The sequence below is a fragment of the Suncus etruscus genome, chromosome 17 (genome assembly GCF_024139225.1).
Source record: "Suncus etruscus isolate mSunEtr1 chromosome 17, mSunEtr1.pri.cur, whole genome shotgun sequence".
Taxonomy (NCBI): domain Eukaryota; kingdom Metazoa; phylum Chordata; class Mammalia; order Eulipotyphla; family Soricidae; genus Suncus; species Suncus etruscus.
Genome location: NC_064864.1, coordinates 48,018,063 through 48,045,369, shown reverse-complemented (window position 1 = coordinate 48,045,369; position 27,307 = coordinate 48,018,063). Strand labels below are relative to the sequence as shown.

At 38.7% G+C, this 27,307-nt stretch overlaps 2 protein-coding genes across 2 annotated transcripts in view; one reads left to right on the top strand and one right to left on the bottom strand.

Annotated features, from left to right (window-relative positions):
- CFAP43 (cilia and flagella associated protein 43) overlaps positions 1–3,116 on the top strand; it is a 119,238-nt gene extending 116,122 nt beyond the window's left edge. Inside the window, exons 38-39 of the mRNA XM_049790424.1 lie at positions 273–426; positions 2,950–3,116. Of these exons, the coding sequence (XP_049646381.1) occupies positions 273–426; positions 2,950–3,116 (321 nt within the window). The remainder of the gene's footprint in view (positions 1–272; positions 427–2,949) is intronic.
- Positions 3,117–5,831: 2,715 nt separating this feature from the next.
- SFR1 (SWI5 dependent homologous recombination repair protein 1) lies at positions 5,832–10,038 on the bottom strand. Its single transcript, XM_049790423.1, has 2 exons — positions 9,598–10,038; positions 5,832–6,068 (listed from the first exon to the last, which is right to left on the bottom strand). Exons 1-2 carry the CDS (start codon positions 10,036–10,038, stop codon positions 5,877–5,879), a joined length of 633 nt encoding a protein of 210 aa, XP_049646380.1. The 3' UTR covers positions 5,832–5,876.
- Positions 10,039–27,307: the final 17,269 nt, after the last annotated feature.

Genomic DNA, 27,307 nt, shown 5'->3' with positions numbered 1-27,307 from the left:
GTATACATATACATATGTGGATATATGGTTCAGTGCTATCTATTATTTTAGACATCTATTGGGAGTTCTGGAATTCATCTCCTCTGAGATAAGGAGTAATTATTATACCATTTTATCCTTCAACAAATAATTTAAGTCTCAGTTAAAGTGTCAGTATTATGATAGGCACTAGCAATACAATTATCTTAATAATAGTAAGTATAATTTTAAAAAATAATATCTAAAACCATTTTAACTGTTTTTGTGGGGTATCATGGAAACAAACATTTTAGACCCACAAAAAGAATGTGGAGAATTGCAAAAAAATTCTTAAGAAACTGGGAAATTTCAGCAATCAAAAAGACATAGCAAATTATCAACTAAGCTGCAATTTACGAGAAGAGTTGGTGGCTGTTTCAGAGAGAAAAGACATCTGTAATGCAATGGGTAAGATATTTTTTTTATAATTTTTATTATGAATTATGAGAACAAAAGATGCAAAGAAAGAGGATAAGGTAAAGTTACAGTGGAAGGACAATCACCCATAACATAATTATCAGAAGAAGTCCCCTTGCTGTTATCTTAACTTTGAACTTTCACCAAAGAAAGTTAAGATAAATAAAACAATCCATGTGCAATTACTTTGTCCCTCAAGTCCCCAGATTATAGCACATTATAATATTTCTTAACAGCACACAAGGCAATCTAAAGCCATCAAACTTACATAACTCCTTAAACATTAGAGGCATAGTATTTTTTACATTTCTATGTACATGCATATTAGCTTAAGTTAACCTCAAATTTTAAGTGGGTGTGTTTTAAGGATTAGAGTCAAAGGAGCACAGTAAAAACGGTGTTAGAGTGGCAATTGTTGTTTGCATAGGCCCACCAAAATATGAGAGGCATGGAAAGGAATAGCCTTGGCCTAAATACAAAGAGATCCTACCCCTGAAGTTTCCTGGCATAAGACCAGCTCTAGGCCTCAGGAAAGTTATCGTTCGCTCCAAGACATTGTCCGTAGCGCCAACACACTTATCACACAGTCTCTGTTGTTGGTCTCATGTTTCTGTATTAAAGATTCTGGAATCTGCATGTCCTACATTGAAGTCATGATGTGGAGTGCCTTCTCGTTTCACCTCACCATGAAAGGGGAATGCAGGAAGCCCTGTCCTGTAAGCAGGTTGTTGTTGTTAAGTCTTCTCAGTGTTAAGGGAAGTCTCTTTTGAGCAGGACGATGTCTGAGCAGTGGTAGGGTCTTCCGTGGTAGAGGATTGCTTCCAGGTGATGTTATAGACAAACCTCACCATAAAGGGGCAATACAGCAAGCCCTGTCCAGTAAGCAGGTCATTGTTCTTGTTGTCTTCTCAGTGTTAAGGGATGTCTCTTTTGAGTAGATCGATGTCAGAGCAGCTGTAGGGTCGTCCCTGGTACAGGAATGCCTCCGAGTGATGTTATATACAACCTTGGATGTTTTGTAAATGTCTTCTGTAGATCAAGGGGTAAATGGAGAATGCCCATTCTTCTGAGGCCTGTGCCAGGTCTTTATGTCAATGTTCAGGGTGTAAGGTCTCATTGCACTACAAGATTTGTGTGTTCCCATTTCTATTAGATAAGAACTTATTGGTATGTATAGTAATTTCCCATGATAGTGTGCCTACGCAAACAAGTAATAAAGCCACGTGGTGCTATCAGATATATGGGGGCATAAGAACATTTCCAACAAGACCCATGACTTGGTTCAAACATAAGTATTAAACTGAGGGATTCTTTCCCACCAAATTCCATATTGAGCAGTTCACAAAGAGAAGATAAAAAACATGGGGGGGGGGATCATCACTGTATAAGAAAGTATTTAGCAAAAGTTATAGCCGTCAAAGAAAACACCCATAAAATGTTGAAAAGATATGCGTCATTTTTATGCCTTTTAAAATAATTGGGTGGGTGTTAACTCTAGGGCACCACTTTGGTCTGTGAATTAGGACTCAACAGTATTTAAGTTAGAAAGGGTAAAAAAGGAGTAATGATGATAGGAGATAAAGAAGTTAAAGAGAAATATGAACTTATGAAGGGGTATGCAAAAGGGCAGAGTACAAAATGGACATTCTGCATACATAAAAACATAATTCAATGATAGTGAGTACTATTAATGTTTCTTGTGAGAGTACTATTAATGTTTCTTGTGCGCACGGGGTCTATCGATTTTGAAAATGTAGACTGGACAGAGATTACCAGTGCCAGCCAAACCTCCTCCTGCTAGACTCCCGGCTCCCAGGAAGGAGAGATCCTTTAAGAAGCTGGGAGACCAGAAGTTCAGAGCCCCACCCAGACCCTCCCTAAGGAGCCGCATGGATAGTGGGGGAAGGCCTAGGGTACCTTCAAGCTCCACCAAGGGACCCAACTCACCGGCTTGCCCAGGCGTGTGGCCCGGGGAAGCCCTGGAGATCTGGAGCAAGGCGGCAGAGGGGTGCTGGGGTTACCCAAGTCCCGCACCCCCCCTAGGCCTGGCCAAGCAGGCCTCCGGCATGGCGTGGGCCTGCCAAACCTGCAATGGGTAAGATATTTTTAATCCATCAGTCTTAGGAGGGTTTTTTACAAGTACTTAGTATTCCTAAATTTTGTGTGTGTGTGTGTGTGTGTGTGTGTGTGTGTGTGTGTGTGTGTGTGTGTGTGTGTGTGTGTGTGTGTGTCACATCTGCCAGCGCTCAGGGATTACTCCTGGCTCTATGCTCAGAAATCGCTCCTGGCAGGTTCGGGGGACCATATGGGATGCCGCAATTCAAACCACCATCCTTCTGCAGGCCTGCCTGCCTCCATGCTATCTCTCTGGCCCCAATATTCCTAAAATTTTTTACAGTTGTTATAAAACTACCAGCATTTTTTCTTATGTTTAATGGATTCTAGATGTTTATTTCTGCATTTCAAAGTATAAACAATAATCCACTGATTACTTTCATCTTTATTTTGGAACAGGGGCTACTCTGACATTTGAAAAGATTGCAAAAGAGCGGTATGAAAACATGATTCTACAACAAAAGTTAACACATATTTCAAAAGAACAGGCTGAACAGATTTCAGTACTACAAGCTGAAGTTGAAAGATTAAGACTGAGAACATTTCCTGCACTTTTGCAAATGTAATGCTGATGGGAAACACAAGTCTGAATTAATCATTTAAAGAATAATTTCACTTGATTAAAATAATTTTTCTTTCATAAAATTTGTGACTTTCTTTTATGAAATTTAGTCTCCTCTTAGTTGCATATTCTATTAGCAAATTATTTTATTTTGTCATAATGCCCTACATGAATAAATGCATATTATGAATTTATATTCAAGAATGAAGATTATAATCAGAATATCTTAAAAGACAAATTTTATTCAGTCTTAATTTCTACAGAAGTCTTAAAGGCAAAAAACATATATTACAGACATTTCTGATTTTATTATCATAAAAGTTGTCATGTTTTGTTTGGTTTTGGTTTTGGTGCCACACCTGCTGACACTTCTGGCTCTGTGCTCAGAAGTCGCTCCTGGCTTGGGGGACCATATGGGACCCCAGGGATCGAACCAAGGTCTGTCCTGGGTCAGCCACATGCAACGCAAACACCCTACTCCTATGCTATCGCTCCGGCTCCGAGTTGTCAGAATGTTTTACGATTATTCCCAATTCTAACAATGACCACAAAGTAAATAATTTTTACCAAGCATTAACTCATTTTTTATTACAACACATTTTATTTAACCTAAGTATATTATAGTCTATATTTTCAATTTTGTAATAGAACCTAATATTTTTCCCTACGAATAGAATTTGGCAAACAGTTTTATTTCGTGTTGTGACTTATAGTAGTAAATATATATATTTCATTCAACATCTTTCATTATAAGCCATCTTTAGTAACAGTTATTCTGCTTCCACATTTGCAAGAAAGTGGGAAAGAAGAGGGGAAGATGGGGGAAGAGGAGGAATAAACTTTTTCCTGAACCTAATTTCTTATTTTCAGGAACTGGGCCAGCTTGGGTCACTATCTATAACCAGGATGATATACATGATAGTCAAAATCCCAGTGCAGTAAGAGTAGGATTCTGGCAGCAGAGTAATTGTGACTGCAGTAAAAAAAAAATTTTAACTTTATTTACAACATATATATGTATATATAAAAACATGTTTTCTTAATATAAAAACATATTTTGTTGTTGTTGTTTTTGGGTCACACCTGGCAGCGTTCAGGGATTACTCCTGTCTCTACGCTCAGAAATCGCTCCTGGCAGGCTCGGGGGACCATATGGTCCTTTTGCATGCAAGTCAAATGCTTTACCTGCATACTATCTCTCCAACTCCAGTAAAATATGTTTTCAGGGGCCGGAGAGATAGCATGGAGATAGGGCATTTGCCTTGCATGCAAAAGGATGGTGGTTCGAATCCTGGCATCCCATATGGTCCCCCGAGCCTGCCAGGAGTGAGTTCTGAGCGTAGAGCCAGAAGTAACCCAAGTGCTGCCGGGTGTGACCCAACCCCCCCCCCCAAAAAAAAACCCCATATTTTACAGATAAATCTAGAAAGGCAGATGAATGTAAAAGACTTTGAATTTCACGATGTCTTGAAGTACAAGACAAGGATGTGGTTTATAAGAAATGGCCATTTCAGGAAACAGAACAGTAGCATAGTGGGTAGGGCATTTGCCTTGCACACATCTGACCTGGGTTCTTTACTCTGGTATCCCATATGGTCCCCCGAGCCTGCCAGGAATAGTTCTGAGCACAGAGCCAGGAGTAATCCCTGAGCACTACCAGGTGTGGACCCCCTACCCCAAAAGCTGTCCATTTCAGAACTGGAGAAAATGCAGAGGCTAAGAAACATGTTTTGCACAAGCCAACCCTGGATCAATCCCTAGAACGACATGTGATTGTTGGAGCACCACCAGAAGTGGCCCTTGAGTGTGTAGAGCTAGCAGAGCAGTTCCTGAGCATGTGTGAAAGTGTGCAAGTGCGGGCCAAACACTCCCTCATAATAGTCATCTTAATAAATAAAAACAAATAACACATATGAAGAAACAGGAGCAAATACCATTTGAACATGAATTTAATTACCTGCTAGGTCAGTAAGATGGAAACTGATGGTACTACATGGAAATGAATCATAAATTTGAGAGATGGGCATTTTAGATCGGTTAGGTTTAGACATACAATCACCAAACTTTTTTTTTTTGGTTTTTGGGCCACACCCGGCAGTGCTCAGGGGTTACTCCTGGCTGTCTGTTCAGAAATAGCTCCTGGCAGGCATGGGGGACCATATGGGACACCGGGATTCGAACCAACTACCTTTGGTCCTGGATCTGCTGCTTGCAAGGCAAACACCGCTGTGCTATCTCTCTGGGCCCAATCACCAGACTTTTTAACATTTAAAACAAAACTTTTCACAACAAAAGACTAAAACTTAGTTTTAGAATCATCCAAATTATTTCTAAACGTGATTTATATTTTTTCACTTTACTGTCTAGTTTTATTCTGCAAATGTATTCAATACTAAATCTTAATTTTAGATCTTTGTGTATTATATATATATGGATATACAAATATTTGTATACATATAAGTACCTGTATAATGCAGGTTTACCAAGATGTCGTTTAAAATATGTAAATCTTTTAACTAGGGGCTGGAGCAGCACAAGCGGTAGAGCGTATGCCTTGCACACGCTAGTGCTAACCTAGAACTGACCGCAGTTCAATCCCCAGTGTCCCATATGGTCCCCCAAGCCAGGAGTGATTTCTGAGCACATAGCCAGGAGTAGCCCCTGAGTGTCATCAGGTGTGGCCCAAAAACCGAAGAAAAAAATTAAAAAAAAAAAACTTTTAACTAAGGTGTCATTAGCAAAGATATTCTGGAGAGAAAATAAATTAAACATCAATAAATTCTTCTTCACTTCTATTATAGTGTAACAACTTATCATCTAGCCCATAGTGGTCTATCAACTGAGTAAGACTTAGTTTCTTGTTCTCCTCAGACATAGCTGACTGCAACTCATAAAGCAAGCGCTGGCTACAGCCTCTCCACTTCTTTATTAACAATTGTAACTGAGACAGGTCATTCTGAAACAACAACAAAAAAAAAAAAAACAGAAATATATGTCAGTAACTAGCAAACATCCTCCTATTTTAACATATGCATTAAATGTTGTTTATTCAGCCAATGCTTAAGTTTAAAGAGTATAGGCATGAATGATACTTTAGCTATAAAAAAGTAGAATGTTAAAAATTTTGTGGAGAAACAATACTGGTTTTAAAAAATTCACTTTTCAGAGGCCAAGTAGATAGACTAGTGGTCTGGACGAATGCCAGAGCAAAACTACATCCTCAGGCCATAGCATGAGCCACCCTGCACAGTTGGGTGAGCATGGCCAGGGAATGCCAGTAGGTTCCTGTTGGGACTATTCCTCATCACCATCAAAACAAAGAGAAAAAAAAAAAGAAAATTAAGAAAATCTATTTGGGGAGCCAGGAAATGACCCAAAGAAGTGACATGCGGGCCCGGAGAGATAGCACAGCGGCGTTTGCCCTGCAAGCAGCCAATCTAGGACCAAAGGTGGTTGGTTCGAATCCCGGTGTCCCATATGGTCCCCCGTGCCTGCCAGGAGCTATTTCTGAGCAGACAGCCAGGAGTGGCCCCTGAGCACCGCCGGGTGTGACCCAAAAACCAAAAAAAAAAAAAAAAAAAGTGACATGCATATTTTGCATGAATCCCAGTTCAATTCCCAGCACCACACACACCATCAGAAACAACCCCAAGCATCCAGCATGGTAGCCCCTAATCATCAATGGGTGTGACCACAACAGAAATGAAGAGGGTAGTTAAAAATAAAATCTAGTTATCTGTAATACAGCTGTTTTTTTTTTTTTTTTTTGGTTTTTGGGTCACACCCGGCAGTGCTCAGGGGTTATTCCTGGCTCCAGGCTCAGAAATTGCTCCTGGCAGGCACGGGGGACCATAGGGGGCGCCGGGATTCGAACCAATGACCTCCTGCATGAAAGGCAAACACCTTACCTCCATGCTATCTCTCTGGCCCCAATACAGCTGTATTTTAAAGACAGCATTTCAATTAAAATATTTTTCACATTCACTAACTCATAAAACTAGTTATAGTTCAGAAAATCCTAAGAATTCAAAAGAGCAAATAAGATACACTATTCCGTATTGCTAGGGAAAAGAAAGTAAATATATATGGACAATCTACTTAAGTAATGTCTATCTTCTTCCTAGTGCCCAAGTTTAGTTCATTCAACCCATCTTGCTTGAAATTTGTGCTTACTTCCACAGTATATATATAAAATATTTAATATATATTATGATATATATTAAATATATATAAATATATAATATATATTAAATCTGAAATGTTTTCTCAAAAAAATGCCTAGAAATGTTGAGTAAGATGAAGCTACACAAGATCATTACTAAAAAAAAAAAGCTTTTACTATATTCACTGTGCACCTTTATTTCTTTTATTCATCCATTGTCACTTCCATTCTCATTATACTTATCATCTAATGTATTTCATACTTCTAATACTGATACAGGCTAGAAACGAGGGAAAAGTTCCAATATTAAATGAGAACTAGGAATTTTACAAATAATATTTGCTGTTTTTCAGAGATGGCACAGTTCAAAAAGAACCACCAGTACTGTTGCAGATGCATGGGGAAAGGGACTCTTATTCACTGCTGGTGGAAATACCAACTGGTCCAACCTTTTTGGAAAACAATATGCACATTCCTCAAAAAACTAGAAACAGAGCTCTTTGGTATTGTTGGTAGAGGCCTTTGGATTAGTTCTCATATTGCCTTATAATTAGATGTCTCTCAATTGGTTCCTTTACATGTTAAAAATGTTTCCCATTAGCCTCATCTGGCTTTTTCCCTTCCCCTTTGAGGGTGGGTTTTGTTTTTCCCAGCAAAGGCTGCTTTGGAGGTCTGGAGGGGAAGCTGCCATCTTGGCTCATTGTTCCATTGTTCCATGTGGTGGAGTGATTGGCTTGTGGGTGAAAAGCTTGTGGTGTGAGTTTCTGGCCTACCATTCCTTCCCAACCATGTGTAGATTATTTTCTGTGTCGGAATTGCTGCTGGACCTGGTCTCTTGTCCTACCCAGATTGGGGGTATGGGGATCCTCTCCCTCTCTGGGAATTGTGGAACACAAACCCACCATTTCACACAATATTTCCCAGCAATACAATATCTGAATTTACCCTAGGGTACCAAAAACAATGTGAAAAGGCATCTGCACTCCTATGTTCTTTGCAGCAGTATTCACAATAGTCAGAAAATTGAAACAACCCAAGTGTCTGAGAACAGATGAATGGATAAAGAAACTATGGTGCATTTACTCAATGAAATACTGTGCAGCTGTTAGAAAAAAATGAAGTAATGAAATTTGCTTATACATGAATTGATATGGGAAGTATTACGTTGATTGAAATGAGTCAGAGGAAGAGGAAAAGCATAGAATGACCACACTCATTTGTGGAACATTTGTGGAATATTAAAATATATATAGCAATGCCCAAGAACAATAGAAATGAGAACCAGGACTGGCAGTGGTAGTAAGCTTGAAGAGAGGAAGCTTGCTACAAACTGACAAAGAGCGAATTTGTATGAAGGAGTGCTGTTAGGGCAGAGGAGGAACCACTATTACAATGACAGTTGGAAGAGATTGCTGGACAAGAACTGGTTGTTGAAAGAAAGTAAAGTGAGGGCCGGAGAGATAGCATGGAGGTAAGGCGTTTGCCTTTCATGCAGGAGGTCATCGGTTCGAATCCCGGCGCCCCATATGGTCCCCTGTGCCTGCCAGGAGCAATTTCTGAGCCTGGAGCCAGGAATAACCCCTGAGCACTGCCAGGTGTGACCCAAAAACCAAAAAAAAAAAAAAAAAAAAAAAAAAAGAAAGTAAAGTGATATGCATGATGCCCCTTCAGTAACAATATTGCAAACCTCAGTACCTAAAAGAAAAAAGAGAGAGAAGAAAAAATGTCTGCCATAGAGACGGGTGGGGAGCGCAGGAAGGAAACTGAAGACATTGGTGGTGAGAAATGTGCACTGATGAAGGAATGGGTGCTGGACACTGTACATCTAAAATGCTATCATGAACAACTTTGTAACTGTATCTTACAGTAATTTAATGAGAAAATTTATTTTTAAAAATATCTGGTTTTAAAGTAGTGGTTTTGAACCACTGTCAATTCATTCGTAGAAAGGTTGAAAACCTCTGATCTCTTGCTTTGGTTCTCACTGCCAGTCTATGGGCTGGTATGTGGGACAAGTGCTGTGGGCAGATCAATTGCCTGGTTTAGGTTTCATCTGCCAGCACTTCACAGTGCAAAGCTAGGAATAAATCCTAAGCACTGTTTAGTGTGGTAAAAAAAAAAAAAAAAAAAAAAAACATACTGGTTTAGAGGACGCTTCTACTCTAATAATTCTATGACATATATAAACTGAGCTGAAGCTGCTGAAAATTAAGTTTTAGGATGCTTGGTTTACTGATTATTACACTAAAATAAACTATATTTAAAATTACTTTCCTATTTTCCTAAACATTCAAAGTTGTAATGCTCATGAAATTCTTCTCACCTTTGATCTATACATTTTGACTAATTTTAGTCTCCGAAGAAGTTCTTCTTTCTCCTGAATCTGTTTCACCAAATTTGCTTTTTCTTCATTTAATCCTTGTTTAGAGAGATGGTCGATCACATCGTCGTTCTGGAGATCTCTACACTGTCCACTGTAAAGTGATTTAGAGTCACATACAGTGATACACTCAGAACTATCTTTCAAACAAGGCCCTTTTGCCAATTCACCGTCTATGTGTTCACATTCTGAAAGGCTCTCCTCTGCCGGTTTTTCAGTAAAGTTTGGCTCCTCCTCAGCATCCACTCGAAGACGTTTAACCACGCTGTAAGAGGAACTGAAGGAAGACCTTGTTTTTTGTAACCGTTCTCTCAATGTTTCAGGCACACGCTGGAAAATGGCAGAGAATAGGAAAACGCACTTTACTGATAGAGGAAGCATCATGTTAATAAATACTGAATAAAACCCAACGTTTCACTGGCAGACACCACTAGGTGGCCATCTCCTCATATCTCTAGCAATCCTGCTCCCTTCCTTTATTACTTATAGCAAAATACATCCTGCCAAGAAGAGGGCTGAGAAATTAGTCCCAGTAATAGCAAACCCCTTTTCTCTGAGGCTCACAGGTCCGACTTAAGAACCAGCCACCAAAGACATTAAGACCACTGTTCCCTTCTTTTGCATCTGATCATCAAAAAAATCAAAGGAAAAGCACTGATCCAAGATGAGAATTGAGGATGGGGTGTGGAGACATATGAGTGAAACTTAATATATTTAGTTATTCCTGCCACACATGAGCAAGGGGCAACTTTCAGGCCTCGCATGGCGGCTGCCTAACATTCAAGACACATTGAAGGAACTGAGTTCTCATACTTGGCAACTGGTGGAGGACGGCGGTGTGCAGGGGAAAACCCCAGTAGAGGCGGGCGGGTTTTCCATCTCCAACAGGAACCCCAAGCTTAGCTCTAAAATACAAAAACCATCGCATGAGAAACAACTTGGCCCACACAGAGTTACACCTCAAACTGAGGAGAAAAGTTAGGGCAAAACAAAACCAAAAAACCCCACGGCCAGCTCCGTCCCGGGAATCAGCCTGCATTTCCTGCTGTTTCTTTTTCACTGAAACAAGACTCCCCATTTGACTTGAACCAATCAGAACCCCCTTAAAATTGGGGCAGTGACGAGGTGGGAATTCGAATCCATCGGATTCGAATAATAAAAAAAAATTCCTAATAATAAAAAGCAGTATGTTAGATAAATTTATCAGGTATCATCAGACTCGTCCAAAGAAAACAAAATCCCTAGAAGCTGTTATTGCCTCAGGAATTAGAAACACGGAGGGCGGCCAGGCCATTCGGTGGCAAAGAGCTAAGAGTCCCTCCCAGAAAAGGAGAGGAGTGAGTCGGCCCACAAAGGGACCCACTTTCGCGGGAGGAAACAGGGAGTTCGCCCATCCTCCCTCCAAGGCCGAAAGCCCACATGACGCCCCAGAAGAAGGCCTGAAAGGGTCCCTGACCAGAGAAATAGAACGCGACCAGACGCCCTCGGGAGACCCGGGTAGACGCGAGCCGCGCGAACAACAACAGGCTCCGCTAGGCCCGAAAGGCAGAAAGCGCGCGCAACGAGGCCCCGCCTCCCAAGCCCGGCGCGTGATTGGTTGGAATAAACTCGGCCGTACTGCGCAGGCGCGAGCGGCTGCTCCCGGAAGACTGGCAGAGAGGACGCAAGGAGGTGGGGCCAAAAGCTTGACGACGGCCAATGGGATTGGCCAATGGGAGCGCGATTGGCCAATGGGAGGACGCGCCAGGTTCCAGTGCACAGAGCGCCTGCGTCGGAGTCTCAGGCTGCCCGTTTGCAGGCCGGTGGGTGTGGTCGTGACTGAGTCACTGTAACTTGTGGTGCGGGGGGCGTGTTCTTTAGGCCGCTTCTGAGATGCTGCTGGTTTTATGTACTAGGGAGCTTTTCCCTCTCAAGCCCTAGCCTCGTCGTCAGGCTGGACACACCTCATCTTCAGAATTTGCTTCAGTTTACTGTTGCTGGAAATGGGCCTCAGTCACGCCAAAGCTGTGTCGTCCGTCCCGAAAGCGCTGCCGACCGTCCTCTCAAAGGAGCCTCTGTGCCCTGTGCCGAGAAGTGCTGTTGCCAGGCAACCGTGGAGGGGCCTTGGGTGGCAACCCTAATGGAGGCTCGGACAGTTTGAGTCATGTTTGAGTCACCTGCCAGCGGGATTGTCGGGGCCCGGAAGAGCCCGAAGGAGCCGTCGGGTGAAATGGAGACTCGAGGCCCGCTTAATGCTGCGACTCGGGATATAAGGGATAGGGTCTCATCACCGACGTCCTTTATTAATAATCCTGCCCGTTATTGCCTTCCTTTGACATCTTCTCGGGGTGGTGTTTCCTTGTCTGTAAAATGGGGATGATAATTTCTTCCTAAGCATCTGAGCATTGAAGAACTCAATGGAACGATGGAGAGAACAATACTAAAACTTCCTGGAAACAGTTGATTGGTTTATTCCTCTTTGGGACTATCCTCAACATTATGGGGTTCAAAGGAATTCATTTCTTTCATTCACTTACCCACCTCCAAAAGAAGAGATTTTTTTCTCTATAAAGATCTGAGATACCGTTTGAACCAAATGTAGCAGTAAATAGAGGATCTCTACCTATACTATGTATTTCACTCCAATCTGTCCTCACACATACAAATACATAAAGCATAGGGAATTTGTAAAATTACAGAGCCCCATGATTTTTGTGATAGGGATGTTAACCATGTACAGATCGACATCAGTACATTGATTTCTTCCTTTACTCCTGCTGGATCTGGTTACTCACCCTGAAAAGGGAAGGATGATTTGTCCTTGCATATTAAGTGGCTGCAGATCCTTCCTACCTTGGGGCGTAAAGGTTGGGTTGCTTTTAAAATTCTCTGAAATCAGCTGCTCCAAAATCCTTTTATCATTACACGCTAAGCTTAGAGCTGTGATTTTGTTGGCCGCCTAAAGGAAAACACCATCTTGTCTTGAAAGTGTTCTGACTTGCTTATTATGTAAACTGGTATATTAAAATGGGAGATTGTGCCAGATTTTCAGTGAACTACAGAATATTCAGAAAAACTCGTTTTTCTAAATAGTTTTTTTTTTAAAAAAAAAAAACAAAAACCTTGTGTTTTGCTCTTGGGGGTTTTGATTTAGGAAGCCACCATACCCAGTAGGTGCTCAGGGTCTTGATATTGGGGTGGGACTGTGGACTAGGTGTTGTGGAGAACCCAGAGTCTCAGGTACCAAGAAAAGTGCTCTACCACTGAGTGGATTTTGGGTCCTGACCTTTTATTGGCTCACCAGCATCTAACTTTCATGTGTTAATAGAATTCAGTGATTGTCACATATATATGTTTGTGTTTTATTTTTGTCAAATATCAAAGTGGAAAACATACCTTCCACACACTAGAGTAAGAAATCTGAGCTATATCCTCTATAGATGTTATTTTTAAATAAAACCTAGAAAATTTTTACCTGTTGAGGCACCTTAACTCTGTTTATTAACCTATATGGAGTGGTATATCTCACAGAGGACTTGTTTGTTTTATGTGAAAAATGAAATACAGAGAAAAATACTGTCTGAGAGAGCCAAAAGTCTGCCATGCATAGGTAATAATTTGAGCAATGGAATTTAATGAAAATAGTCATTAATAGCAGCCTAAGGCAGGCGTTTTCTTTTGTCATTAAATTTCTTCAGCATCCAGTTGCTGTTGTTTGCCTCTTTATTATCATCTGGGTGTGGCAAAATGCTCTTTGTTCTTGTCTGTGTTTATTGTTGGTAGGATGATGGCATAGAGCTAAAATGTTTTATGAGATAATAAAATTTTTTAAAGATAGTGAATATTTTTACATACTTAAAGTTACACTTTAACATTTCATTTTAGTAGATTTATTATTTTTAATCTTGGCTTCAACATTTTTAGAATGTTGGGGGAACTACACCAAAATTCAGGAGCTACTCCAGAGATGGTGCTCAGGTATAGCTACCGTGGTACTAGAATGGGAAGAATATGATTTGCCAGCACTATTCTGTACTCCCTGAATGCCAAACTTAAAAGTATTTTTCCAGCTTTTATGTTTAGACTCTTAAAAATCATTTCAGGATTATTAAATTCTGTTTTTGTTTGTTTTTGGCCTACACCTGGTAGCACTCAGGGTTACTCCTGGCTATGGCTCAGAAATCCTGCCTTACAGGCTCTGGGACTGAACTTGGGTTGGCCACGTGCAAGGCAAACACCCTACCCACTGTGATATCTCTCTATTCTGTTTACATTTTTGAGTTAACAAAATCATTTTATTATGTAGAAATATCTAAAACCCTTGGGAATTCTTTTAAACAATTAAAATATACATTTTTTAAAGCCAGATTAAACACTCAGGTGCTGAGAAATAGTAGAGGAGTTAGGGCACTTGCCTTGCTTCCTACCTGGTTTTAATTCCCCTCTACATATAGTATGGACCTGGGGATGCCCTGGGGCACTGCCTGAGTGGACATGATACTCCTGGGCATCACAGAGCCTGAGCAGTACCATATGTTCTGCTCTTAGCACTGAAAAACTGGATCAGTTGGCTAAGTATCATTGAGAATGGACCCTGGTATGAGCACCTATGAGAAGTTCCCATAAAAACTGTGTGGGTGAGGAATTATACAAAACATTATTAAATGTATAGCATCTATTAGGATAAGTACAATAAAATTTAGTATAGATTTATAACATCAAAAAATTACTAAATTCTCTTAGCTGACTTTCAGTATCTTAAGACATCTGTATATAAGTTAAAACTTGTTTCAAGTTACCATAAATTCAAGTTTCATCTTGTTAAGTCTCATCATGGTTAAGAATGTGTTTTGGTGCTGTCATCTCAAATTTCCCTTGGCAAATGAATGGCATTATTACTTAAACATCTTTTATAGTATTCTAAAATGTATAGTTAATTCAGTTATAGAGGTATAAAAGACTTTATCAAAGGGTAATCGTTATGCATAAATTGTTTAATACCTTTAAACCAATTTAAGGAAGAAAATGTTTTTAATATAGAGATAAGAGAGTCCTTGACTTAACTATTAGCTACATAGGATGATTACTTAAAGTAATATTTCTCAACTGTGGACCATATGACTCCTGATTATCATATAAATGTATGTGTGGGGTGTCATGGCACACTACCAGGGGAGCCAACTGGTAGGATGGTGGGCCACTGAAAGGTAACAGGTCAGAAGAGGACTATAGTCAGAAAAAAGTTGAGAAGCACTGACTTGGAGCACAGAGATATGAGAAAGGTCTGTGTCATGATAAAAACCCTATCTACCACTAGATAACTAGAAAAGTAATCTGATAACTAATATTAAGGGTAACAGACTGCAAAGGATCCTAAAGAGCTTATTCTGTCATAAACTCCTGCTCTTCTGTTATATCAGATCTGGCATTTTGTCAAGTCCAGTAGAGACTAGAGAAGCAAGTTTATGATTCACTGTTTTTACTGGGTGTGTTTCTTTAGAGAAGAATAGAATGATTCAAGTTAGATTAATAACGGTGAAGGAGGGAAGCATATGTTTTTGATGGGGGAGGGATTGTGGAAGAGTTTATTATGGAAAGGTAATGGAAAAAAAGGTGTTATTCAAGATCACACCCTTCTCATCTTTTATTAACTCAAAAAAGACAAATAAAAGACATTAGATGTCAGCAAATCCTTAAGCAACATAATATCTTATAATCATCTTTAACCACCTGAAGATAACAACCCCCAGGATAATTTACAGTATAGAAATCTATTTGAAGTGTTAGCAAATAAGTGAACTCAGTGTTCTACTTTTTCCTCTCATTATTATTTCAGTCTCAGAAGTATAAAATGTTCTTTCTTGGGACTGGGAAGTAGCATATATGCCTGACTCAGGTTGAATCCCTAGCAGCAACTTGGTTCCCAAGATTTACGAGGAACAACCCTGAAGCCCCTGAGCACCCCTGAGTGGCCTGGATAATCCCCAGCAGTGGAGATTGAGCAGCAAGACATTCTCAGCCTGTCATGAACTGTCATGTCAGCCCAGTGGCCAAGAATTGCAGGAGGGGACCACAGGCATTCTGGATACTGCCCATCCCAGTTGATAAAATGTTTCTTGGTGATTGTTTTAGATAGGAAGTCAAATGGCGCCAATAGAGTTGAATACCATCCTACCATGTTCTAGGACATAGTTATTCCTTCTACTCTCTCATTCTTCAGCAAATCTATGAATTAATTCTGTTGTCCAATCCTTGAGCAAATCTGTGAATTAGGGAAAATCTATGAATTAATAAGCAGGTTTATATCCCAGTTCAGAATCTAAGAACTAGATTTATATGTAATTCCTTCTCCATCACTCTCAGAGACAGTGTAGATGTAGGGCCAGAGAGATAGTAAAGTGTGTAAGCATGGAGCTGGTTCAATGCCCAGCAACACTTATGATCGATCCACAGTTTCCACCACAAATGATCCCTGGACTCAGAACCAGCAATAAACCCTGAGCACAACTGAGTTTGCCACCCCCCCAAGGAAAGCGAAAACAAGCCTTATATTTTCAAACCCATTAAATGCTGAGCTCTTGACTCTGATTATTCATTGAATAGTCTGAATATTCATGAAAGACCCATTAGAGAAGCATGATCAAAAAATGGCAGAAGAGAAGGTATCTCTTCCTGATCCTCTCCTCCCTACTACAAGATTGTGCCTTGTGCCCATGTCCTTTGCACTCTGTCTAAATTTTAGATCAAAAAAATAATGCATGAATCTTAATGATGATCCAAGTGTCTCTCAATAGGCAAGATATTTTAATAGTGAAAATATCTTCCCCTTGGAAAACTAGCAAAGAATCCAGCTACAGTCTACCTTATCAGTAGCCTTCAAAATTTCATCCTGCTACTTTAAATGTTTTAACAAAAGATTAAGACAGATAATACATTCCTTTGACTAATATACATCTTTAACTCAGACTTCACAGCAATTCCACCATCCCAAATTTTACTTTAATACTATTCTTTTTGTTTTGTTTTGTTTTGTTTTGGGGGGGGGGCACACCCATTTGATGCTCAGGGGTTACTCCTGGCTAAGTGCTCAGAAATTGCCTCTGGCTTGGCGGGAACATATGGGACGCTGGGGGATCTAACCACGGTCCTTCCTTGGCTAACTCTTACAAGGCAGACACCTTACCTCTAGCGCCACCTCACCGGCCCCAATACTATTCTATTGTAATAAAAACTATCAAGTTCCTGAATCATTTATTTCAATTATTGTTCACTTAATGTAAGTGACATATTGAGTCAAATGGTCCTTTTCTTACAGGGACTATAAAGCACTTAATTTTTTTAATCAAAAGATGTTTACTTATTTCCCAATACCTAATTTGTGGAAGTAATGGGTTAGTTTCTTTCCATTGCACTGTTTACTATCTCTCTTATGTTCTGTTTTAACTTGTGAATCTATGCCTAGTCATGCTAGATATTGAAAAACCAACCTCTGTTGCTGAAGAGCTTCTATGAGTAGAATGCATAACAAATACAGGAATAGAACTCGCCAGCAAGGATGGTTTTCTTAGATTTTTTCAAAATTTGTCATTCATTACATCGTATCCCACAATACCAAAGAGCACATGTTTTGGATTTGGAGGAAGTCAAATAATCATAGCCACATTTGTTAAGCAAAATCCTATAAAATTATAAATGATAAGTTGGCCATAGTTGTTTTTAAAGCTTTACTACAGTTTGGCATTATCCAAAACACCTTCCTAGACTGATTCTGGACCATTGAAATAGGTTATTTTGAACCTGCATATACACGTTTAAGATTTTTGTAAAGCTGCCAAATCTTTAATATAACAATAATTAGCATAAAGCTTGTGCAATTAAGCTGCACTGAAAGGAATGAGTTAGAATCTTTGGCAAGATTTTCCTCTTTTTTCAGAAGTTTCACTAGTACATATTATTTTTATTACAAACTGTTTTCCTTAGTTTTAGAATATATGTAGAGCTGACTTTGTTTCACTCTAATCATTTTCTACAGCAATATTGACGATTTTCATTATTTTTCCTGATGAGGCAATTAGCCAGTTTTACCACCAATATAGTCTTGTTTGTTAGGTTTTCCATTTCTGTGATTTGAAAAACTGAAGGGCTGGATGTGGTTTAGTAGTGAAACATTTGCCTTGCATGTGTGAGTTCCTGGGTTCAATCTCTAGGAGGGAGAACAAGGAAAAAGAACAAGAGAGTGTGGGGGAGAAGGAGGAAAGAAAAGGAAAGATGAAGACTTATAGTTCTCCTCAACCAAGATAATAGAGAATAGAATGAGATAAAGCCCCCCCAAATTATCTCAGGAAGAAATTTTACTTCAGGAAAATCAATGTAATGAAAGCAAATAGTAACTGCAGTGAACCAGACTTGAAATGACATGATTTTGAGAAGTGAAAATTACATTACAGATTTGGAAGACTACAGGTAAGAATTATGTGGCCCAAGGAGCATACTTACAAAGCTAAAATTAAACATTTGCATACTAATTAGCATCTTTCAAGATAACCCTTACAAACTCATCACCTAGAAGGTGACTGGAAACAGCTGTTACTAGAGTAATTGCTTGGGATAGCATTATGAGAAGGTTTCCTAAACCAATACATTCATAACTGAAGTTATCTCTTTTTTAATTTTAATTTTATTAAAATCATTGTGACTTCAAAGTCCTTCACAGTTGGGTGTCAGACATACAATATATCAGGGCCAATCCCATCACCAGTGTCATCTTTTCTCCACCATTGTTCCCCAAGTGCATCCCATACCACTCCCCTGCTTTTTCAGCATGCCAGTATAACAGGACAATTTTAAGTTTAGATTGTTAAAATTTGGTTCTCTTGATTTCATTGTTATTGTCTTTAGTATGTATATTTAGTTCTGTCCTTTTGTTTAATACTACTAATGCACCTGAAACCACTCCCACAGCTACTACCATTTTTATATTCCATTTTAAGTTTCCATTGGCCTAGTTCTAAGTACTTTTTTTTTTATATCAGTGTACATAGTTGGATTTTTTTTTCCATACTTACTCCATACATTCATACTCCAACTTACTCCTGGCTCTGTGCTCAGGAGACAATACATGGTGCTTGGGATGGAAACTGGGTCAGCAATGTACAAGGCAAGCATACTACCTATTATGTACTTCATCAAAATTAGACAGGGATTTGCTCAAGGATATCAGATCATGAAGTCTTTTTGTTTAATTGTTTTAGGGTCACATCTCATGGTGCTCTTGGTTTGCTCCTTATTTTGCATGTAAGGATCACTCCTGGAAATAACTGACATTATCATACATAGTTTAACATTTACTTAAAATTTGAAATTTAAAGTCAAATACCATATCAAACACCATGATTCCTAGCTACATTTTATTTAAATTAAATTATGAAAAAGTCATAATTTCTTCCATTATGTAAAAGGCATACTTTGCATGTTTTAAGACCTTTTGATACAATTGAATATACTTATTGTGGAAATTAAAGAATGTAGGATTAATAAAAATGCAAACTTAACATTATGCGGTATCTTTGAGCTGATAGAATATCATAACAGCCAGGTTTACGTCTTATAAAGTAATAAGTCATACTTCACAGTAGCTGAAAAAAAATTTTTTTGGTCACACCCAGAGGAGCTCAGGAGTTACTCCTGGATCTGTGCTCAGAAATCGCTCCTGGCAGGCACAGGGGACCATATGGGATGCTGGGAATCGAACCTAGGTCCGTCCCAGGTCGATTGCATGTAAGGCAAACGACCTACCGCTGTGCTACCACTATAACCCTTGTAACTGAAATTTTAAATTAGTAGAGGTGGAAAGCCACAGTCCTTCCTGGTTTGAGTTTTTTGTGTTCCTAAACCCTTTCTTTGTGGATTTTTGTTGCTGAATAAGATAAATGGCGAATGAAATGGACTGTGGTCACAAATCATGAAGGTGAGGTTGTTTAAATCTGTACTAAGCAAGATAATCATGGGTTGTAAGTTTAAATTAGGGGAAATCATTTGGATTTTTTTTTTGCTTAAAATACAAGTTTTGGTGATTACAAGTGACACGTTGATGCTTACAACCCTCTCCCCTTTATTCATTCGGACGATATAAGAACATAGTGAGGATAAGAGTGAATCTGGGGGGAGGGGCAGAGCAGTAGTATAGCTGGTAGGGTGTTTGCTTTTCACACAGCTGACATAGGTTTGATCCCTGGTATCTCATATGGTCCCCTGAGCCTGACAGGAGTGATTTCTGAATGCAGTGCCATGAGTAACCCGAGGTATGGACCAAAAACAAACAAATAGATAAATATATTTTTAAAATTCTTTTCAACATCTACCCCTTTTCTTCCTTTTTTATTGTTTTATTGTAATGAACTGGGATCACTCACACCTCTGGTTGTGTACACACACTGGTTGCAGTGCTTTAGGGAGTTGCACTCTTTGGTTATGGCACCTGTGTACCTGCTGGTTGTTTTACCAAGTTGTTTACTGACCTGCCACAAACAACTGACATTCTTTCTGACTTTTTCAAATTCAGTTACTTAATCCCAAACACAACGTGAAGCCATAAACAAAGTGAGAGCAAAAGGATGCTAGGGTAGCAGTCTAAAGAAGGGGAAGAAGGCTTGTTCCCCATAGGAGCATTTTCACTACTACCAATTTGTGATACTGCCAATGCACTGATTCATCCCTTAAACAAAGATCAAAATATAAGTAAGCACGGTGAATACAAGCAAAATGACTTTTTGAACATAAAGAAAGAAGAGTGAGTTTTGGAGAAAGCAGTTACAAGCTCCTTAGGCAAAATCCTATTTTTTATTAAAAAATTTATTGAAATTCCTGGCTTACAGTTCTACTAACAACTCAAATGCCCAACTACAGATGAGTGTATTTTAAAGAAATTGTGGTAGGGTCAGAATGATAATATGGTGGACAGAGTGCTTACCTTGCACTCAGGCCATGATATTATCTGTCTTCTTTTCTACTGAGCTTTTCTAAGGGGTTGGTTCCATGACTCAGAGATAAAGGTTAGTCACTTGCAAAGCCAACCCATGATTAGAAACTTGGAATTTTTAGCTTCACACCTCTTATCCCCACCCTCCACATCTCTAGAGAAGGAAGAAAATCTGTAGTAATAATTAATCAGGCCTCTCATAGGAATTTGGAGAAATCTCAGGTTAGTGAACACATTTCAAATTAAGAGGGTGATACACCCCATCCCCCTTGGGATAAAATCCCTCCAAACTCTGGACCCTTCCAGATTTCCCCTTAGTATCTCTTCATTTATCTGTTTCAAATAATCTTTAATAAATGGTAGGCATAAATATTTTGATGAACTCTTGTAATTGTTCTAGCAAATAATTGAATCCAAGAGGAAAAATGATAGAAACTTCTTGTTTGTAACCAAATTGAACAACCTGGAGGTAATTTGGGAACCTACTACTAGTGACTGCCATGAATCAGTGAGCAGTTTCATGGAATCAAGGTCTTAATCTATGGATTGGGATGCTTATCTCAAGGTGAATGTTATCACATTTGAGTCAAACTTCAGGGTTTGCAGCTAGTATGACAAAATATCATGGCATGGGGAAATGCCCACACATTAAAAGACCAAAAATCTCAGAAGGGTTACGAGTGTGTTCATAATGTGAAAGACAAAGAGAATAGGAGATGGGATTTTCCCCCTACACTCTCTCTCTCTCTCTCTCTCTCTCTCTCTCTCTCTCTCTCTCTCTCTCTCTCTTTCTCTCTCTCTCTCTTTCTCTCTCTCTCTCTCTCTCTCTCTCTCTCTCTCTCTCACACACACACACACACACACACACACACACACACACACACACACACACACACTCTTTCTAAATCCAGTAATTGTACTTTCTGGTATTCCTCCCCACCAAAGAATTGAAGCAGAAATTTGCATGGATTTTGTACACTTGTGTTTATACCAATATATTCACAATGATCAAAAGGTAGAAAACCAACTGTTTATCAACATATAAATGAATAAACAAGTGGTATATCCTACAGAGGAGCATTATATAATCTATAGCCAATCAGGGTGAGCTAAGAGTAAACCTTAACACACCATGCTAAGTGAAATAAATCAGGCACAAAACGACAAACATTACATGAATTCACTACTTCTCAATGTACATAGAGAAGTCAAGCTCATAGAAGTAACGATTGGATTGGAATAGTGGTAATAGTTGGGCGAAAGGGGCAAGAGAGAGAATTTTTAAAATGAGTACAGTTTCAGTTTGGAGCAATAAAAAGTTCTGGGAAAGGATAACATTGCAGTGAATAGATGAATAGCACAGCACAAAGTAAACTTAATGCTATGGGACATTACACTTAACTTAAAAATGGCTAAGATGATAGCATTTTTGCATCTTTTACTGCCATCTCAGAAAAAAAATCAAGGAAGACTTTTCTTTGGCATGAAAAAAATATTAAATGCTACTTGGAGGGAAAATACAGCCTCAGACCTCATCTAAAAACTTCCTGCTGTACATGTTATTATTTCTCAATTGCTATTCTGTCATTGAGTGGGGTGAAACCATATTCCCCCTCGTTAAAATAAGTGTGACAGCTGTGTTCTCTTTCTTTTTTTAAAAAACTTTATTTATTTATTTATTTTTTATTTTTGGACCACACCCTGCAGTGCCTGGGGATGCTCCTGGCTCTGTACTCAGAAATCACCCCTGGCAGGCTGGGGGACCATATGGAATGCCAGGAATCGAACCGGGTCCTTCCAGGGTCAGTTGCATGCAAGGCAAAAGCCCTACCACTGTGCTATCTCTCCAGCCCCCTGTGTTACCTTTCTGATTGATGCTAACGAGCTATTTCAAGGGGCCTTTGGAGTTGCTTTTTTTCCATAGAGAGCTGAGCTTAACAGGTCTATCCTTTCTGCCCCTTACACAATCCTTGGTGAGAGGTAGTATAATTTGCAGTCTGTGTAACTAGAGAAGAAAGGCGGTCAGGTTCATGGACATCAACGCATAACTTCAGCCTCAGGATGACAAATGGATAGTGTAGCCAGAAATAAATACATATTAGGAAAGAATAGCAATGCCTATACAGTCTGTAGAAAAGTTCAAGAAATGTGATTCTTCATGGGGTAATATAGGAAAAAAACTAAATTTTATTTAAAATGCTGAAAAAATGCTTATTATTTTTACCATGGATGGAACTGGAGGGGTCCAGACTAAGGCAAATAAAAATTAAAAAAAAAAAGGCATACAATGAGCTCACTCATACGTGAGATGTAAAAATACAAAGCAAGGCACAGATGATGCCCCAGTCTCTTTCACAGCCCAACAAATGTCTCACCTCGTATTTTATAAACATCATATTATCTTCCAAAGCCCAGGTCAGATGCCCCACAGGTCCCACCCCACTCTGACTGCTTCTGATATTAACCTTGGATCCATCCCATTTCTCATGCCCATCCTGTTCTCTACATTGCTGCCAGCACCATCTTTCCCAAGATTTATAGATCTTTCAGGGATTCCCAACCCTTGTCTGGACAAAGTCCAGAAGACTCCACCCTACATTGCTGTGACATTTTTTCCCAGCTTGCTTTCAGGTCATTTTTCAGAACACACCCTGTGTACAAGTCTTCCTGCCCCATGAATTAGCAGGTTCCATGTTCTTCTTAATATCTTGCTTGCTTCTTCTGCCAAGAAGCACACAGCCTTATGTCCCCCAAAGCATGCTGTTCAAAATATGAGACACTTTTTTACCGAAAATGTTATGAGATTGTCATCCCAATCTCAAATGGCATCTGGATCCTTGAAATCCATATTCCCATATAGTCCATATTTAGGGGAGTTCTGACAGTAAAGTAAGTGGTCAGGATTCTGAGAAAGTGAAGAAATTTCAAGAAGTTTAGATCAAGAAAAGGCTTCATGTAAAAAATGTGTTATTTAAACTATAGTTTACAATAAAGACTAAAATTTTTCTTATGCTGTCTTTTAAAAATGTTTCCTTTTTCCAAATTTTTAAAATTATAGTTAAGGTAGTACGGTTATGGTAATGTTTATAGTACTGATATATAAAACTACTGTATACTACCATCACCAAAGTGCCAAGAACCTTTCATCACTGTTCTTTTGTTTGTTTACATTTTATTACTTTATTTAAACACTGTGGTTTACATGGTTACTTGTAATACATTTCTTTCAGGGATTCCATGCTTTAATACCAATTCCACCACTCGTGTAACCTTCTTTCCACTACTGTGCCTAGATTCCCACCCACCCCCAGTCTGTCCACTTGGCATACACAAAACAATTTACTTTATATTGATTATTTACAACTAAATGGATTATTTTAATAAAACTTGAGCAAAAATAAAATTTTGAAAATTGTTATATCTCATTATGGGGTCATCAAGTTATTTTCTGAAGCTAATACTAAGCTGTTTGTTGCTGGTTGATAATACTGTATTATTGGTTTTGTTTTTACACCTTAGGTTTCTTCTATCTTTTGACATTCAATTTAGTGTGTTCTTACTGTGGTATTAGCATTAAAAAATGTAGAGGTGTTGAGGTCCAGACATTTCGGGTTCTGTGACTGACCTGGAGGTGGCAGAGGGGCATGTCTATGGCTGCCAGGGCTTCTGAAAGTACAGAAGGGCAGGTGGTGAGGAGAAAGGGGCTTCCCATACTCACTCTGAGAAGACCCTAGTGTTCTCAGCCCAAATACCAGCAGACGTGGTGTTTTAGTTAGTTAGATGTCTCTGGAGAAATCAGTGGTAAAGCAGTGAAACTGGGTCAATTGGCATGGTGGTAGTTGTGGGGTTTGTGAGCAGGACTGAGGACTTGACCTACATCTCCTCCTTAGAGTGCCCAGTTTTTAGCTGTGAGACTGGTAATCTCTACTACTGTTCTGGACTGATCTTCATTTTTCTCTCTCTACCTACTTCTTGTTACATGAATTATAATCCAAAGCAAAGTTTTGTTCATTGTATGGTATTGTCTATTGCCTCTCACCTCTTCTTTGGCCTTTGTATTCCACAACTGAGTAAGATGATCCAGTATTTATTTTTTTTACCATTGGTTTATTGCACTAGCATAATGTCCTATAGTTCTATCCAAGATATTCCAAATTTTATGATTTCATTATTCTTTACAGCAGTATCGTATGCCACTGAGTACCACAACTTCTTCATCCATTCATTTCTCATTGAATTGTACTAAGCATGGCAATGAGCATATGTGTGCAAATATCTTTTCAAATTAATTATTTGCTTTTGTAGGGGTGTAAATGCCAATAAGTATAACCATAAAGAACTACCACAATTTAAAAATGTGTTTGCTAAACATTTTTGTTATTTATGGTATATATTTTGAATAAATGATGACATCTTTATTTCTAGAATCACTGTATGTGAAGAGATATAAGAGTAAAAAGAATTAGAAAGTATAGGGGAATATTTTTCTGCATCAGACTATGTTCAATACCCATCATCCTCGAGAAGAGAAAGAAGAGTTATTCACAATATATGATTGAATAAGGTTGTTATTCAAACTTTGGAAAGCACAAATGATTACATCTTGACTCATCTTCCTCTCAGAAATCCTGAGGCTCTGAGTAAACCGTCTACGTTGTTCAGGATAAATAGGCAAGTCTAGCACATATCTAGCCGTTGACTGGCATGGGTGATTTCTGAAAACTGCAGGAAGCAAATCTATTGAGTAGCCTTGAACAACCCTCAGTTTATGAGATAGCTATCTATTACTTCTTCCACATTTACTCAGTAAATCTTCTGTGCTTATCCTGAGGCACTAGAGAAAAACATTTGGAAATCTCACTGTTCAGACACAAATATAATGGCCCAGAAAACATGGCATGGACTTTTGAGACTTGAGTCTATACTTTTTCAGGTGTGACCTCAGACTGATTAAGGCCTACATGAATGTTTTTATGTGAGTAATGCTTCAACTTAGGACCTATTATTTCTCCAAATCCAATTATTTGCCTTCTTATAATGCCTAATCAGGAATTAGTTTTATTGCTGTGAGGTAAATCTGAAGTGCTACAAAAATTAGGAAAAGCAGCTCTTTTTTCTAAAGTTTCTACATTTAGACCACAATTAGATTTATAAGAAAAACTTGTTGATTAGCTTTATTTTAAGTTAGTAGAATTCAGAATTATTTGGAAAAATTTCCTGGAAAACTCTTTCATGTTGAGCCCTGATATTGCTAAGTAAAACACATAAATCCTTAGTTCCATAAATATTTTCTATCTCTATTAACTTTAACTATAAAGCATTAGAATCTAATGTTTTTATTTTAAAATAAACCAAATTTCAAATCATGAAATGTCTAAGAAAAATGACCAAACTGAATTTTATTACAAGAGTGCAAGATTGACTTAGTATTTTATAATCAACTTAATTCACAATAATAATAAGATGATACTGTTTGATAGAAAGGTAATTAATAAAGTTAATACTAATTCAATTAATTGGCAGGTGTGTGTTGGATAAATTCTAAAGTTTACTTGGAAATACAAAGGCAAATGAACTGACAAAATATGTTGAAAAAGAATAACAGAGAGAAATGACTTAATCTAGTAGCTGTATTGAAATCTATGTAGTGTGAAATTGGTGCAACAACAGATGAATACCAGTGGAACAGAGTGCAAACGCATGTCCATGGTGCAATGCAGCCTTGCTTTATAATAAAGATGGTGCTATGAAGAAATGGGAGACAGAATTTTCTATTTAATAAATGGTGCAATTATTCTGGACAGTAATTGTTGGACAATAACAATGACTGTTGAGAAGATATAAATTATATGCATAGTACCCTTCATCAACAGTACAAACCAGTTTCTAAAAGAAAAAAATGGAGGAGAGGGGCTGGAGAGATAGCATGGAGGTAAAGCGTTTGCCTTTCATGCAAGAGGTCATCGGTTCGAATCCCAGTGTCCCATATGGTCCCCTGTGCCTGCCAGGAGCAATTTCTGAGCATGGAGCCAGGAGTAACCCCTGAGCACTGCTGGGTGTGACCCAAAAACCACAAAAAAAAAAAAAAAATGGAGGAGAGAGATGAGGGTTCCTTCTAAGAGACAGGCAGTAGGGAAGGTGGGAGGAAAATTGGAGATATTGATGACAGAAAATGTTCATGCATAAAGGGTGGTATAAGACTGAAACTCAAGCATGAGCAACTGTAATCACAAGTGTTTAAATAAAATGAAAAAATGGAGCTATTAAGTAGATGGCATTATTATTAAGATGGCATTATTATTAAGTAGTAGATCTATTAAGTAGATATACCTTTACCTCAAATCATTTTTAAAAATAAGTTTTTGAGGATTTAGATTCAAATGTAAAAGACTAAAAACAAACAAATAATATAAGGGCAAGGGAAATGGCACAAACAACTGGGCTTATGCTTTGCATGTGGAAGTCACCTTTGAGCACCATGTTAGTGCCTCTAAAGCACTGCTGAGTCTGGCCCTAAAAAAATTTTAAAAAAATATTAGGAGATTTATAGGGTAGAGTGCTTGTGTGGGATTTTGATTATCAAATTTAGGGCTTCACACACACACACACACACACACAGAGCAAATGTTTCACTACTGAATTATGTCCACAGTGCAGGATAGATCATTTTCATGATCTTAGAAAATGAAAGTTTAG